This window comes from Anser cygnoides, chromosome 5 (assembly GCF_040182565.1).
Source record: "Anser cygnoides isolate HZ-2024a breed goose chromosome 5, Taihu_goose_T2T_genome, whole genome shotgun sequence".
NCBI classification, from domain to species: domain Eukaryota; kingdom Metazoa; phylum Chordata; class Aves; order Anseriformes; family Anatidae; genus Anser; species Anser cygnoides.
Genome location: NC_089877.1, coordinates 35,738,796 through 35,755,289, shown reverse-complemented (window position 1 = coordinate 35,755,289; position 16,494 = coordinate 35,738,796). Strand labels below are relative to the sequence as shown.

General features: G+C 43.1%; 1 protein-coding gene across 7 annotated transcripts in view; it reads left to right on the top strand.

The window, feature by feature from the left end:
- Positions 1-1,112: 1,112 nt before the first annotated feature.
- PAK6 (p21 (RAC1) activated kinase 6) overlaps positions 1,113-16,494 on the top strand; it is a 41,418-nt gene continuing 26,036 nt past the window's right edge. For 2 of the 7 annotated variants that reach the window (XM_048064939.2, XM_048064940.2), the window contains exons 1-2: positions 14,173-14,366; positions 15,041-15,139. Coding sequence is in view for 2 of the 7 variants with exons in the window: in XM_048064937.2 (XP_047920894.1) it covers positions 14,279-14,366 (88 nt within the window). In the remaining 5 variants the exon portion in view is untranslated. Of the gene's footprint in view, positions 1,842-12,930; positions 13,389-13,527; positions 13,853-14,167; positions 14,367-15,040; positions 15,140-16,494 lie in introns of those variants that run through there. The other 5 variants (XM_048064937.2, XM_048064938.2, XM_048064941.2 and 2 more) reach the window with 5 other exon arrangements.

Here is a 16,494-nt window from a genome sequence, read left to right as displayed (position 1 = left end):
GGAGGGGGTGGGAAACACGAGCAAACAGACTACTGTCAGCTCTGCTGCTCTGGAAAGCGTGCATCTTGAATGACTGTCCTCTAAAACTCTGCCCCATCTCCTCTTTTTGTAACTCCTTGTCAGGAGGAGGAGGTGGGTGGCAGGCAGGCAGGCATCTTCTTCATCTCCGGTGTGTCTAGAGAGAAGCACTACAGGTGACTAAGCAGGAGGAGCATGACTGACTCATTCCTGAGTTATTTTCTCGCTCCCCTTCTCTCCCCCCTCCTATCTTTTCTGTTTGTTTTTCAGCTTTTGCCCAACAGCTTGTATTTTTCCCCAGGCCCTGATGAGAAAGAATTAGCAGCAGGCTTTCTTGTTACCTAATGTTCACAAAAAAAAGTGCTTGTGGTTATCCAGGTGAGGAAATAAAAGCCAACTCTAAAAGCAAAACACCACCAACAAAAAAATTGTCTCTTGGATACAATGTCTTTACATTGTTAAGAGGAAAAAAAAAAAAAGAGAGAGAGGAAAAAAAAAAAGCTTTTCCTTTGTGAATGTTGTCCAGGAAATACTGAAGTAACTGACATGCCAGGAAACAGTAAATAACTGGCTTCTTTATCAGACTACCTATGGAAAATACCTAATTGCTTCACTGGCAGCCCTGCTGGTTTTGACTTGATTTCTAAACTGACTGCACTGGGGGGAAGCTATTTCACTTGCTGTCTTGATTACAGAATTAGATTCTGCTGGGTTCCACTTGGGACTCAAGTAGCAGGAACATAATGGTTACATCTGCAGAGTTTCAGTCAGTGTAAACTCTTGTTGTTCCAATCATCTTAATAAATCTGTCCTAATTTACATCCCTATGAGGTCTAAAGCCTTAGAACACTTTACCTTCCTTCTTCTGCGGGGTGCCGTGAGATCTGTTGCTGAAATTTAGCCTGCAGAAGTGTCAAGATGATATTACATTTTGTGTTTCTGAATTGCATGTCATGGATGCAGGCCAGTTATGCAAGATCAGCACAACACCCACGGAGTTCCTATAGCCAGCCCAGGGACACAGGAGAGCTCACCAGATTGATAATAACACTTGGTTTGCCTGAGCAATGCTGTAACGCTATACTTGCCACTCACGGTTTGCAGCTTATATCTCTATAGGGCATAGGAGTCTTTAATCACTGATTCTCAAAGTGTGAGGCTTTGTTATGGCTGTTAACTCCCTCCCCGCCCTGGAGTGAAGCGTAAGTCAGCAGTCCTGTGATTTCAAGGCTGAGTTGAGGGGAAATGCACGTATAGTCTTTATGCACTAGAATCTAGATTAGTATCTTGCTCTTGCCTTTTGTGTAAAATGTCACTCAACACACAGTCCCATCCTCTTTGCTGAGATCACAGCATCAGCCCACAATAAAAAAAGGTCCCAGAAAACATTGATTCACTGCATTACAGATCTTGGTAGTGGTGTGTGTCTACACTGAGGTCTCGGCTACTTAACTGCAAGGCTTTAATGGAATTTATCATTGTGGTCTTCTCTGTCCTCTGACTGTGAGGTTATTTTACCTTCGGTTATTCTTCCAACACCTCTGCTGACTGCCAGAAAGAGGGGGCGTCTGGCACTGATATACTCCTCCGTGCAGCCAGCGCTGGGGTAATGCTGGTGAGTAAGCAGCTGCAAGCTTGATGTGCTTGCATGTGTATGAGACTGAACCAGGATTCTTCTGAAGAAGCTTTAAGATGAAATTGCTGAGAATTTTTGCCTGAAGCAAGGGATGTTTCCCATGTTTAAGACAAGCAGCAACCTGCCGTCAGAAGGAAGAAGGGACTGAATTCACTCTAGAAGTATTTCTCAGAGATCTTTTTTCAAGGTAAGACTCCTACTGTGGGAGGTAGAAGGGGCAACAGGGTCCAGCTCTGAACACTAAAATTGAGATGACTTCTAAAATATTCTTACTTTCCCAAATTGTAGAATTGAGATAAATCTCTGATGTCTCTACCAGTCCCTTTTCAAGCTGGAAATGTTAATCAGCCAATGAGAACTAATTTTTTTGAGGTCCAAAGCCATAAGAATGGGAGGGAGGACTTTTTTTTAACACTGCCTTTAGCTGGCCTGTATACTAGTGGTGAATAAGCACCATTGAGTGTGCTTCTAAATCATGCACTTAAATACTAGAATAATGGCTATTTTAGGAACAGAGTGAATTCAAGTAAAATTTAGTAAATAGAGGTTGGTTTACAGTTTATTAATTTTGTTTAGTGCCTTTAAATGCTGATAGAGTATTTTTTGTTCTATAGGAAGCAAAATGAAGGTGGTTCCTGCTTTGGGATCTTGAGCTCAAAGTTTCTTAACAGGCTTGGTTTGAAGAAATGGCATTGAAACGAGCAAGGAGGGTTTTTTTTTTTTTTTAAGCATCTATTTGAGTTACACCTGAACAACCAGTTTATCACTGTTGAAAACTATTTGCAGAGAGACAGAAAGTAGTAGAGACCTCCTTGTCCCTGTTGCTGGCATCTCAATTGAAAAGCATTATTTAAGATAGGAAAAAAATACCTTGAAGATACAGAGACAGCTTTGGAAAAAATGGTAACATCTAAAAAATCTTTATAATTAGTACCGCCTTCTCCCTGGCATAAGCTAAGACCTGAGACTATCCCGAATTGGGAACCCTCCAGACTAAGAATTTTGTGCTTGGGTTGTGGCGTATAAATTATAGTCCTCAATTAAAATGCAGCAAAGCACAGATCCTGTAAGGGTTCTGGAGCCATTAAGGAATGCACTTACCAAGCCTAGAAGTGCAGACGAGTGTGGGTGTGAGTCTACACTTTTTCTTTGCACACTAATTGATCTAATCATTGTGTGCAGTTCCACTTTCCTCTTGGACAAGAAATAAAATACGCTAGTAAAAGCAAAAGCATCTTGTGTCCAGGGAAGTAAATACAGTTGGTAAACTTTTCCACACAGAGCTGAGAAGGAGGAAAAATCCTTGTCAGATCTGTGAAAAGCATAATCAAAAGGATCTCTGACTTGTTGCCTCCTCTTCCCTGCCCTGGCACGGTAAGGAATGGAGTGGTGCCTAGGGGGGGAGCTGTGCTCTGCACAGATTTAGGAGTGGTTAGGCGAGATTGCCTGGGGAAGGTACTTGTGCCCAGAATTCAGGTAGGGAATAATGGCCAGGAAGGAGTTTGGTGCCAGCAGTCGTTGCGTAATGTGGTGCTGTCTCCGCAGCTAGCCTTGCCAGGTGCTGGAGCAGTTAATGCAGTTGGATGCTGTTGCTGCAGTTTGATTCCACTTTGCAGGAATAGTTGAGATGAGGAAATCTCTGCCAACTTCACAGTCAGGAGTCATCTGTTCTGCCGCTGAAACTTGGGGAGCATGAATGAATAGCTCTTAAAACATTAATCTAGGGCGGCTTCCAAGAATCATGTGTACTTGAAGTCTAGTATACATTGTGATCCGATTCATTATCCAGGGACAGCAAAGGCTTTGGAGAGGTGTTTAGCCAGTGTGTGGACATACTGAACTGTGAACTCCCAAAGAAAACCTCCCTTGGCAACTTTCAGTGGTACGTTCAGAGTGCGTAGGTGCAGCATCAGAGGGTAGGGGAGCAAGTGCCACTGCAAGCAATGGACGTGCAAGCAAGGCAACAGAGAAGAAGGGACACCAAAGAGGAACAGGAGGAGCAACATGCTGTGAGACAGGACAGAGCAGCAGACAGCATGGCTTCAGGGTATAGAAGAAGCTACTGCTTTTGGCAGTGTCACTTGACATCAATTTAAGCTCACTGAAATTCCACGTAACCAGTGTTGAGCACCATATTATCTTCCATGGGATTGTTCCTTTCTTTAGTAAAATCTTCTATCTCTTTTTGAGATGATAGGATCTGGGGGGAAAGGGCAGATTTTTGTGGTTCCTGAGAGAACTTGCGGGATGGATAAATATGAGGGAGCAAATGATACTGCTAGAGAACACAAAGCACAGCAAGATAGATAAAGGTGATCCTAACTGAGGAGGAGGATTGGTAGTTAATTAAAACTACTGTTAAAAAACAGGCTCTTAGTAGTAAAATAAATAATAGCAGGACATGAGTAATTCCTCTCAGGGGAATGACGGAGACAAAATTAAACTAATGTAATAATAAAAGGGGTGTGTGTGCAAATGCTCAGAGGAATAGTAACAGGATAGAAAGGTGTTTTTTTTTTTTCCACTTCCAAGAAGTTCAAATGTGGTTCAAGTCAAAAGGGACAGAAACCTGTTAAAGAACATGCTCCTCAGGGCTCATAGGCCATTTCAGAAGGCACAGTTGTCTGAGTTACTGAACCTACTATTGCCTCTGCTGCTCCACTTAGCAGTCTCAGTAGAGAGGTGGGAGACTGAGCTCATCCTCTGCTTTAACAAATGATGGCTAGTTAAGTGTGGAGGTGCTTGCACACACACACACACGCCCCTAATTCTGAAACCATTTCACAGCTCTGTCTGCCTTCCTCAAGCTGTGATGCCCATTATTCTAAGGTGATTAAACAGCATAAACTCATTAACCATTCTCAACTATGTAATATACAGTGATGTAACTTCTTTTCCATGGGTGGTTTGCATAATACTGCACTCCAGTTGTTACTCTGTTTCATCTTTTTCATTTCTGTGATGTCTGTCTACTAGACAAGGTTTAAAAAAAAAAAATAAAAAATTCCAGAATATATATTTAAAAGATTAAAAAAAAAACAAAAAAAACACCTAAACACACAAATGAGTGTAAAAGGTATTTAACAAAGAAGAGCTGTAATGAGACATTGGAATGAGAACTCTTGTTGCCCTGAGCAGGAAAGCGGGAAAAGATCCTGGGTGCTTGGAGACCAAAAAAGCAGGTTGTAGAAGCCTTTTCTTTTTTCTCTTCCTCCTTTCCTTCTCAGTGTCCTCCAACCCCCAGAACAAACAAATAAAAACCCTGAAACAGTTGGCCTTCTGAACAACTGTCTTGTTTACAAAGACTGGCATGCATTGCTGGCTGCAGTCAGCTGTTGGTCACATCACCTCCTAAAATGAAACTCTCTAGCAGGGGTTCATGTTCCTCTGGACTTGCATGAAGTCTAGTAAGAAACAACGATGCTTCAGCCAAAGACCACTGCGGAAACAACCTAGTGATGTGTTTTTTCTCCTGCAGGTTGCTGAGGGGAAAGACTTGTGAATCTCTGAGATGCTCAGGTTGCCATTTGTGCTAGAGCCTTGCAGGATACAACCACAGCCCCCCCAAACAAGTTTAATCGAAGGAAAGTGTAAAGTAATGGTGGTTTGTGGTAGATAGGGACGGTTATTTGTAGTCAGCTCTGAAGAGTCGCTCTGCAGCTAAACTACAGCTCTGAGCCTTGCTCGTCCTAGAGCTGAGGCACTGCAGTCAGCAGACATTGGCCAGTAACAGCTGTCTAGCCGATATGATGTGGAGATGCTTAATACACCATTGTATATATTAAAAAAAAGACATTTCTTAAAATGACACATACCCTTTCAAACTAGAAGGCAAACGTACTCAGCAGTTTCAGCAGAGACAAGTATCTCTATGAACTGACATTAGTCAACTTGATAGCTCTGAGCTCAATTGTTTTTCCCCTAAGAATCTAGTTAAACAGGACTGTCTGTAGTATGTTGTCTTACTGACGGCCTACTGGTTTTCTCTGCAATGCACAATGCCATGTAAGCTACTATATTTTGTTTTTTTCTCATCCTCTGTTGCCTTTTCTGTTGAAAATTCAAGGAAATTTTCATAGATCTTGCTTATCTTGTCTAAGCTTGATCCTATTCTTGTTACTGTGCCCAGAAGTTGGGACTAAACAGGCTGCAGAGCCTTGCTTGCCATACTGAAAGAGTATGGACCAGTCTGCTGTCCTCCTTATTGTATTGTGGGTATGTTTATTTTCTCACCTGTGTCAGCCTTTGGAAATTCTTTAAAGGCTGTGACTTTTCAAGGCATAGCAGGAGATGAGGGTTGTTAGCAGCAGAGCTGAAGATCTGTGCTTAGATAGGGAGAACAGGAGTGAAAGGCTTGCCTTAATCTGGACCAGGTACAGAGGGGTTAAAATGTGTAGTGGCCAGAAGGCAATGCACCGAGCTTAAAATAACCAAGATCAGGATAATTTAGCTTTAAAAACCATCTGGGGCCTGATTCAGTGCTCATTAAAATTCATAGTAGCCTTACGATTGGCTTCTGGAAGAATTAAGGAGAGTGTTATACTTTATAATGAGTGCCTTGGGCCTTGCCCAAGAAAGTACATAAATGTATACAGTAGTGTTAGAAATGGACTTCTTTTCTGTAACATCCAGCTTAGAATAAGAGTCCTTCTAGCACTTGTGGAAGTCAGTGAAAAAACTCTGTTTTCAGTGGACTTTGGATCGGAGCTGAAGAACAGATGTTAGAGCTGACTCTGAAAAGTAGTCTCTGGGCAAATTGTCTTTGAGCTGTTCATGCAACAGTAAGCTGCCCAGTTTGGGTATAAACATAATTAATTAGCAGAAATCAGAGCTGCTGAGTATGTAGTGAAAGTTGTGGAAAATCAGATTGCAAACCTAGATGCTCTTGTTAGCAACTGCCACTGAGGAAATCTCCTGATTTCTAATGCTTCGTTATAAAGTATGTGCAGCTGGGGGCAAAGAGACAAGAAAATATTAATTCTGCTGCTTATTCCTAAACCATGAACTTGCAGACATTCTTCAGGCTTTTGTGTTCTCTTCCAAGTTCTAAATATGTTCTCTCTAAGCTTCTGCAAAATAGCAGCCTGAGTGACGTAAAGCTGAGCCAATATCTTATTTAAAGAACATTGCCATTTATGTCTGTGTTATTTAAAAGCACGTTTTTAAAAGTCTCTTAGAACTTAGGGTCACTTGCCAGCTGCTCACCTACATTATCTGGCTACTTCTAACTTGTGGTTTGTGATCTCCTTCATAATGGGTTGTGGCTGTTCTTGGACCGAGCTCGTTATTTGTTGAAAGAAGGAAATGAGAGAATTTTCCAGATAACTACCCAAATATTTCTGCAGAGGATCTTTGCTTAAGCATTTCAGTACAACTGTTAGCCAGACTTTTGATTTCAATGAAAGTTCTGCAGAACAAAACAGAACGTTCATTAGGAATCTTAGCAAGCGTTTGATTTTAAAGGTCACGCATGGAAATGAACTAATTGATACTTTTTTAATTTGAACACCTTTCTCTGAATTAATTTATAGAATTTATTTGGTGCTCCAGAGAGCAAATGAACAAGAAATATTTTTTTTTGTATTAGTCATTTTTTGAAGTAACTAGAAGTTTAACGAACATTTTCCACTTATTTTTATGATGCCATCTTCAGAATCTCAAGATCTGCAGAATAGATGTGTCATTTTATCTGCATCTTAGATGGTTATGTCTGATGTTGCTCCTTTCTTATTTTTTTAATTAACTATATATATATATGTATACAGATATATATAAGTAAAATCGAAAGATTCTGAATATATATATATTATTGGATTAGTTTCTGGTGTTATCTTGAAGAGGATTCTGGTCCAGCCACACTGCTACGGTTTCATTTCTTGCGGTGACCAGCAGGACGTAGACTTGTTCCGAAGGAAGCACATTTGTTATGATTGTAGCCAAATACCGGCATGTCCATGTGGTCAGGTAGGCTGTATAAGCCTGTTTAATTTGGATTCCATTTATCATGTGGTATGGTTTTGGTATAAAAGTGTTCTTACAATCCCAGAAACAGACATCTGGCATGTTCAATCCTTTATAAGCTGCATTGCCAGTGTGCACATTTTAGTTTCTTATTGTGGAATCTGAGAGCATTATTACTTTCACAAATGTTTTAGGTAGTTTTATTTTTTTTTTTAACAGAGAATGGTGGTTGGAAGCTTCATTATGTGCCCACTGCATGTGTTCTGATGAAACACTGCCCCAGAGTAACCAGCATCTTATTCTGTCTTAGACAAGTGTTCAGACTATTATAAATCCTAGCTTCAATGAAAACTGGGGAAGAGAGCTGAGGATAAAGAAAGTAAAAGGTTTCTCTAACTACTAGCAGGAAAGACCAAAAAGCATTCTTAGTAGTAATTGACTTTTTCTCTTTTCTCTGTTGTAGCAGTTACTACACAAGACGAGGATATCACAGCTCACATTTTTCTACACTATACAAATAAATTTCTAAGTGGCAATTATAACCAATTAATCCTCTGCAAACCATCCTGCGGACTCAGTGCATTGACAGCTCATGTAGATAAGGGAAACTGAGGGTAGAGTATTATGACATGCTTGTTTCAGTGGCAGAACAAGAAGGCCCAGTTCCAGCATTGCAGGTTGCTGGCTTCTGAGTTGTGGTGGCATGACTGTGTGGTTGAGCTTTATGCCAGGCCACTGAAACAATCTGAGGTTAAAAATGAATTAGATATTAATTAAAAAAAATTAAATAAGCAGGTTTAACCCTTTGCCTACAGCCTTGTCTCACTAAAACCATTTTTTTTTTTTAATTATTATTTGATGCAAGTATTGTATTGATTGGCTGCATGGTACGGTCTGCAAGCAGCTGTACAGTTGTACCTGCACAAGGAGGAACTGCAGTGCAAAACTGCAAATGAGTGACATGCAGTGGTGCCAACCAGCCAGAGGAAAGTGATTGTTAATCCAGCCTCAGCAACTGGGAGGGGTTGACCTAAGGTCTGGAAACTCATCCCCATTGCAGCAGTCAACCCTTCCCCTTTTCTTTTCCTCATATTCCCCTCAAGCAGCTGCTCTCTGGCTTTACCATTTTACCCCAAAATGAGCTACCACACCACCGTAGTACAAAGCACCCTCCTGCACTTGCTGTAGGGTGGCTGCTGCTGGGAGGATGACCACGATGCCTGCTTCCTGGCACAGGATTCACAGGGCAGCTCTGAGAGGCTGCACACGTTCAGCTGCTTAAGGCTGCGTTGTCTGCAAGGGCAGTTGTTGTTCCCTGCCTCCACATGGCAGCAAGCGGGACAGGAGCCTGCTGTGCTGCAGGGAGCCATGCGGCTGGATTTTGACAAGCACAAACTGCAGCCCTCAAATTATTCTAGGCTCTTGAGAGTTGGGTTTGAATGTACCCAGAGGTAGAGAGCGACTAATAACAGCAAATGGTGTTAGACTTTTGCTACCTTTATTTTAGCCACTAGGAATTCTCTGAATTCTGATTAATACTTTTGCAATAGCTGACTGACCTAGTTATTCTGAGCAGAAGCTGTAGTATGTATTCCTCTTATGTCAGCCAGGGATTTCAATCTGCATTTCTGTAGCATCTTTAAGGATTGCAGCATGCTTGAATAAAAACAACAGATTAAGCTGCCTCTGTTCTGGGGGAGTTAAGCATTGTCACAGTCATTTTACTAGTGTGCAAAATGACTTTCCCAAGGTGACCTGGTGAATCTGTGAGAAGGTAGGTTACGCTGACTTTGTGCTGTGATGCCGCCGTTGCAGGACTGATCATCCTGACACTTGTGGGAAGCAGCAGATACACCTCTTGTAGAGTGGCACAGACTTGTCTGGTGGAGCATGATGTTACTTCTTTTATAATCTAACATGTCTGTGAATTTTTGCAAGTAAAAGATGTGGAAGAAGTGTGAGGCGGCTGTGATCCAAGCTGTATTGATATTACCTGCAGGGAATGTCTACCAAGCCACAGGAATTTTACCAGTAGCAAAATAACCTGTGGTGTGTTCAGGTGATCCTCTCAAGCTTTGGTTTCAACTTCTCATCAGAGTAGTAGTTAAAATTTAAAGTCTGTTGTTTTCCTACCCTCTTTAAGATTAATTTGCTTTCTTGCCTACGTTCTTGGCTCTCGCTGCTCCAGACATTCTCAGTCCAGGTTGCAGATCTCCATGCTACTTCCTTGCCAGCTGTGCTCTGCTCCATCATTGGAGTTGTCAGGCCCTGGCGAGACCGACTGTGATTCTGCCTTGGTGCTGCACGAATTTTCTTCTTTCATGTGACCCAGTGTGCATTGTAATTGGAGGTATGCACTCTCAGTCCCACAATGGTCTGCCAGATTTGAGCACGCAGACATGTCCTATGACAGCATGCAGTCCTCTAGATGAGGCGATAAACTTTAGCCAACTTCCAGTTCTTAAGTTCTGGTGTGTTTTATTTTCATTTTGAATTGGGGCAGAAAGATGGAAACTGGATTAGGCAGTAAATCCTTGAGGACACTTAGAAGCCCACTGAATAGGCTTATGCAGTAGGAGTGCAGATAAGGCCTTGTCCTGCTGGGATCTCCAGGATGTTACCTTTATAATGTCAGCAGTGCATGGTAAGCAGGAGATAGCCCTAATATATAAGCAAGCAATCCAGATAGTGCTGTCTTACAATTTTCTGCCCACCTCTGAATGCAATAGCCTCGGGGAAAAGTAGCACAACTGTAAGCACTTATTTAAAGTGAAACTGCCTCTGGATTGCTCCCTTCTCATCTCCAGGCCTGCTAATCTCATGTGTTGATTATGAGACTTGCCGATTTGATTCCTATCTTGTGCTTCCTCCCACCAGCTGATGCTTCGTGAGTTTGCAACACACCCTTTCTCGTAGTGACCCCTTTGTCCCAGTTGTTAGCACAGTTTTGCACTTCCATGTTAGTTCACTCTGGATTTCAAGAGCCATGAAAGAGAAGAAGAGACCACAGTTCCTGATGGAAGTGCATTTATGCCTCCTAGCAAATCCCAGAGTTTAGAGGAGCCCTGCTAGAAGATCCAGCTCCAAATCACAGCCTTGCTCCATGGATGGGATTGCCTCAGTTCTTCCTGGGATTTCCTGAATGCATCAAAGTTACTGTACCTTGGCATTAGGCTTTGTCTGGAAGCTTGGTTGAAAGAGAATAAGGTGGTTGTTGTTGTTGTTGTTGTTGTTGTTTTCTCTGTAGCTTGCTTAGTTCCCCAAAAGCACAAAACAGGCGGCCAAATACATTTCTCCTGACTGACACAGAAGGAAGCCCTTGTATATGGCACAGTTGGCCATGGTGCTTCTAAAATGTTTTTTTTTGTTTGTTTTAAAAAATAAGATTAGAAGTGTCCCATCTTACATGTTGCCATAGTGAAATGTTGAAAAGTTTGTTTCTCCCACAAAATTCTGCTCCATTAGAGATGACTCTCCTGGTGCTGTGACGTGGATGGGCAGGATGAGGAAGAGAAGAGAGATCAGCAGCTTTTATCAGAAATTTGTTATGTTTTGTGGGGGGAAGGTGGCATGGCATATGGAATGGCCATTTGCTGTGTAGATGAACGAGATAAGCAGTCTGCGACTCAAGCGTTTACTCAATGTACCCTGCAGCACTTCTTGCTCGCAGGTTATGGCTGCTATAGATAAGACAGGGTCTGAATGAGAAGCATGGAGTATACAGCAGCTGTAGGAGGAGTGGGGTGTGTGTGCATGTGTTTACAGAAATGTGTGAGCATAATTATTTATATTATCTTGTGCAATTCTCTAGGTAAGAAGGGAGCAGTGGGCAGGGAAGGAGCAGTGAAATGTTTAATAAAGGGACAAACGCTAAAGGGGAAAATTAGAGATGCATCGCTTTTACTGGTAAATTTTTCTTCAAAGTGTGTAGGACTACTGGGACCGAACTTGTGAATAGAAAGACTGGAAAGTGTCCTAATTTTTCATTAAGACTGTGGGCAGCAGAGGTTCACACCAACTCAAAGCTGCTTTGGTTCCATCTAAGCTTGTGTCTTGACAAGTAAAATCAGGCTCTTCCATTTATAAAGAACTTGCATCTTGTTCTAGAAGACTGTCTTAGCATGTAAATGCATAAAATATAATACTTATGCAAATCTGAAGCCAGTTTCCAAGCCTGGGTGACTCCTTGTAGAATATAAATGACATTTCTTTGTGACGCTCCCAAAGCTATCGTTGTGTAGATGACTGACTCCTCACTGATTGGCACATCACCAAAGCATAGATAGAACAGATGACAATGATGGTTAGCAGTCGTCATGTTTCCTCCACACCTAGAAGGATTAATGCTCTGTTTCCTTATTTCTGATCCTCCACAGTAGTTTTTCTGTCTTGCAAGTTCCAGTCTTCAGGAAAAAGAATGCTGTCCCTCTCTCTTGATCTTGATTGTAGTATATTTACTATTAACATGAACTTTCCTTTTTTTTTTTTTTTTTTTTTTTTTTTTTGTTGATTGCATCAGTGTATGGGGCTTGCCCTGTAGGGGGAGGCAAGCTAATCCCCAGACAGAAAGGAACCTGGCTAACTTCACTTCTTATACCCTAGGGATGCTGCTGTGAGGTAACAGGCAGGAAATCTTGGTCTCTTTGGCAGGCTCTGGCAGGCAAGGACCTGCAGTGTAACGTGTAAGCTGTGACTGCACTCTCAGGAAGCAGCCTTCCACAGTTTAGCTAGCAGATCTGTAAATAGGGATTATGAACCTCAGACCATCAGCTAAAATGCCAGGGTTTCCTTTACATTCTCCATAGGAACCCTAGTTCTGTTCCTTCTCCATAATGTTACGGTAGATCTTGGGCATTCCCACTCAATCTGTGACTCTGGGTGTTGTACGGCACCACCACCTCCTAGCCAGGCAGGATGAACTGGTAGGAAGGAAAACGGGAACAGGGAAATGTGCTGAGCTGGCCCGTTTCTACTGCACAAGCCCACTCCCAGTAGAAATGATGACAGCCTAATGGTTATTAGTAATATGACATTTATTCATTTTAAGGGCAATTTAACAGAATTGAGGTGGGAAAAAGAAGTGTGTGTGGGGGGGATTTTTTGGGGGGTGGGAGTGGGGAAGGAATAGTGCAGGGGGAGGATTTTTAAGGCTGACTTTTATCTCTGCTCTTTGGATCTAAATATAATGCACCTTGGGGTTAAGCCAGCATTGTTTATTGTTCGTGGTTGGGAGAGGCCAAGAATCCCCTTTATTTGCAGTGGAGAAAGAGCAGTCACAGGGTTTGCTGAGGTGAACTCTGACCTGTCCCCTGACGATAACGAGCCCTTCCACCTGCGCACACCCGCTACTGCTGAGCAGTGGTGGAGCCGGCGTCCTACCGAACGCAGGTTGCTCGTGGAAATGTCTATTTCCAGGAGCCAGTAAGCCCTGAGGCACGGCACAGCCAGCGCAACAGGATTACAGGGTGATACTAGACTTCAGACCTCGCAGCACTGAGTCACGGCAAGCGACAGGGGAGAAGTAAAAGCGCCAGGTCATGTGCTGCACATCTGCAATGCAAATAAATTGGTGAATTCTCCTATAGCCAGCCGTATAGCAAGCAATCAAAGCTTTCCTGCCAGGAATGACAAGGAATTGGTGGCAGGTCCTGAAATCTGCAGCCAGGCGACACAGGCGGAGATGTCGGGATTCGTTAGAAGCTGCAGCAGCTCTAGGCCCTGAGGCTGCGGAGCCGAGAGAGGGGAGCTAACAAGCAAGCCGGAGCTTTAATAGGTCAGCAGTGAAGCAGGGGGGGGGTTAGGAAAGGGTGGAGGCGAACGGGAGATGATCTTCCCGAGGTTCTTGCCTGAGACCTAGCAAGCCTCGGTGCCCAGGTGTGACTGAGCTCTTTCTCTCTCTCTTCCCCCCGTAGGGACCAAAAGGAGGAGACAGTGAGAAGGCAAGATGGTCCCATGAGGCTCTGCTGTCAGTGTGTGTTATTTTCCTTTAGAACATGAATCCGAGGCTTCTCTGCGCTGACTGTGCCTGTGCTCCATCTACTACCACACCCTGAAATCAAACTCAGCAGCTTAGGTGAACCAGGCACTGTACAAACATGTCAGACTTGCCTCCACCCCTTTTGCTTCTCCCGCTTTCTCCTGCCATCTTTCTCTCCCAAGTTTATCGGCGTGTCAGCGGATCCCGGTGGCAGAACATTTCCACCTCACCTCTGGTTACAGAGCAATGAAGAGCCAGGGGTAAGCTCCCTCCTGCAGGTTTGGGGTTCAACATTGACTTGCTTGCTTGCTTTAAAGCAGTAGCAACACTGTCCTAATCGCTGCAGTTTCATGCGATTTTGTTTCCTCTGTTTACAGAGGACTAGGTTTGTCAGTTTAAACTAACATCTCTGTTCCCCAGTGGCTGTGCTGCTACAGCTTAACCCCTTCCCTTCAGAGCTCAGCCTCGCCACTGCCAGGAACTAGCGTAACGATCACACGTGTGTTGGCAATGCCAGCCTTGGGCAAAGTGAGAGGCGAACGGTTCAGGGTGGTCATACAATTTTTTCTCTCGAGGGATGGTTCTGGAAGGGAAGAAAAACCAGGAGCTGGATTCCTTTGGGAAGGAGTTTACTTCGTCTTTACTCCTATAGCCCAGCAACACCGTCCTCCAATCGGCTTTGCTGCATGGCAGTGGGAGAGTTTCCCTGCAGACCCTTCTTTCTCCTCTCACTTGGAATTGTCCTCTACCGGCATTGTTGCAGCGGGACTGCCAGTAAGATCTTGTGTTTTTTGCTTTCCAGTGTCTTTTAGATGGGCTGATGTATGGGTCTCTGGGGTCTGGTAGTGTAACCTATGGAGAGTGAAGATGATGGGGAATGTGAAGAGGAAAATGCATTGTTGAATATTGCTGGGTGATGATCTTAAAGCATTGGGGTGAAGAAGGGGTTAAAATTACTCTGGGTGATGCTTGGGAAAGCAGACAGCACGTCAGGAACATGCATGCTCATTGCCCTTACGCAAGACATAGCAATATCTCCTCCTAAGTCCTGTGTCCGTGAGGACCCTTACCATACCTTTGAAGAAGTCTCATCGACTCACCAGTTGTAACCCCTGGTGTCTGTATTCCTGACCTTCTGGCTGCTGTGCTAGCCAAGGGCTTTTCAGCACACCCACTGAAACACTATGTTGTAGAACTCGCGTTTGTGTGTGTGTGTGGGTGTGGGTGTATGTGTATCTTGGCTATCTGAAAGCTGGCTAATTTCCTCCAGTTTAAATTACTATAAGTTTTACTATATAACTATATAGTTACTATCCTACTGGGCATTTGTACTTGATTATTTTTGCCAAGTGGTAGCCAACATATACAGACAAGTATTTCATCTCACAGCTACAGAAGTAGTCTTGTCCATTAATGTTTGCTGATACGTGTATTTTCTTCTTTGGCAGGACATTAATGCCTTAATGTATTTGGGGACACAGCACTGAAAAAAACCACAAACACACAAACCCAAACCAAAAAAAAAACAGAAGAGAAGTTCGTGGCTGGTGAGTGAGAGTTCTCAGGTGGTGCTGGGGAATGCACATATAGGAAGAGGTGTTTGCTGAAAAGTATGTGTTTGGGTAAAATCCAAGCAGCTATGCCCCTCCAGAGCTGCTGGGGAAAGGAATACTGCTGGCTCTCTCTCAAGTCCCATCCCTTTGAACAGTCTCATTCTTGATGGCATGACGAAGCTGTATAATGATGTTCATATTCTACAACTGCCCTGGTATGTACATCCTGTGTGCTAAGTGTGAGCAGAGGATTATGTATCCAGTAACAAAGACAGCTGATCAAATAAGGGAAAGAGCTATCGACAAATAGTTGGCTGGATTAGTAACTGTGCTTCAAGGTGGACAGTCTGTTCCCTGTGCAGGGGTTGTTTCTGTCTAGATGGGTGCCAGTATGGCCTTAGGTATACGTATGTACCTGGAAAGAATATCCTGGGTCCTATTGACAAGGCTTGCAAAAATGAAACACAAAACCTTGTTTGGTCACAAAATTATTTTCATTCACAAAGAGAAGCACATACCAGGAAGTTTGACTTTCCTGTCTCTGATTGGGGGGGGGCGGGGTGGAAAGAAGACTTTTTAACCTACTTCTCTGATATGCTCAGGGAAATTCACAAGCAGAAAAAAGAGCTAAAATATTTTGTGCAAACTGCGTAAAACAGCATGGACTAGCCAACTCCACCTGCAGCTAAAAACTCAGCCAGGTTCCAAGTTCCACATTGCACATCACGTTCTCTTGAGGTACTGATCCGAGGTACTGTGGTGAAGTCGCATCTCATTAAGAGCTGCCGATCAGTTCTGCACATATAGGACATCAGCTCTGAAGTCAGCAAGAGCAGCAGAAGGCTGGCCAGTATATTGTCCTTCTCAGCACTGATAGCTGGAGAAATGCAGCAAACTTTCAGATCTTGCTATGGGAGGCTCTGGGTTAGGGGATCAGCTTTCTTGCCTCTTTGCCTTCCAAGGTATAGACTCAGTGCAACGGAGTACAGAATCAGGACTTGGCTAATTTAGGCCTTGTTTCTAAGGAATTTCTCGGTATGGTTCCTAAAAGTTGCAGGAGAATTACTGTGTAGCTGGAGGACAAATGCACTGGGATCTCATGTTAGTTCGAGACTGATCAGGTAATGTGAATGTAAGGTGATGACAGACTTAAAGTTGGAATCTATTTCCCTCAGAAAAATCTCAGGAAATTACATTTACCCTAGGGCAGAGCCATTTTAATTTATAGTGTTAGTAATTAGATTACTTTGTAATTTATTGATGATCAGAGTGTAGTTGTAGACAATAGTTATTTATATTTACTTGTGTTATGAGTGCACCTTAGGTTTTAACATATGGAATGCTGCGAA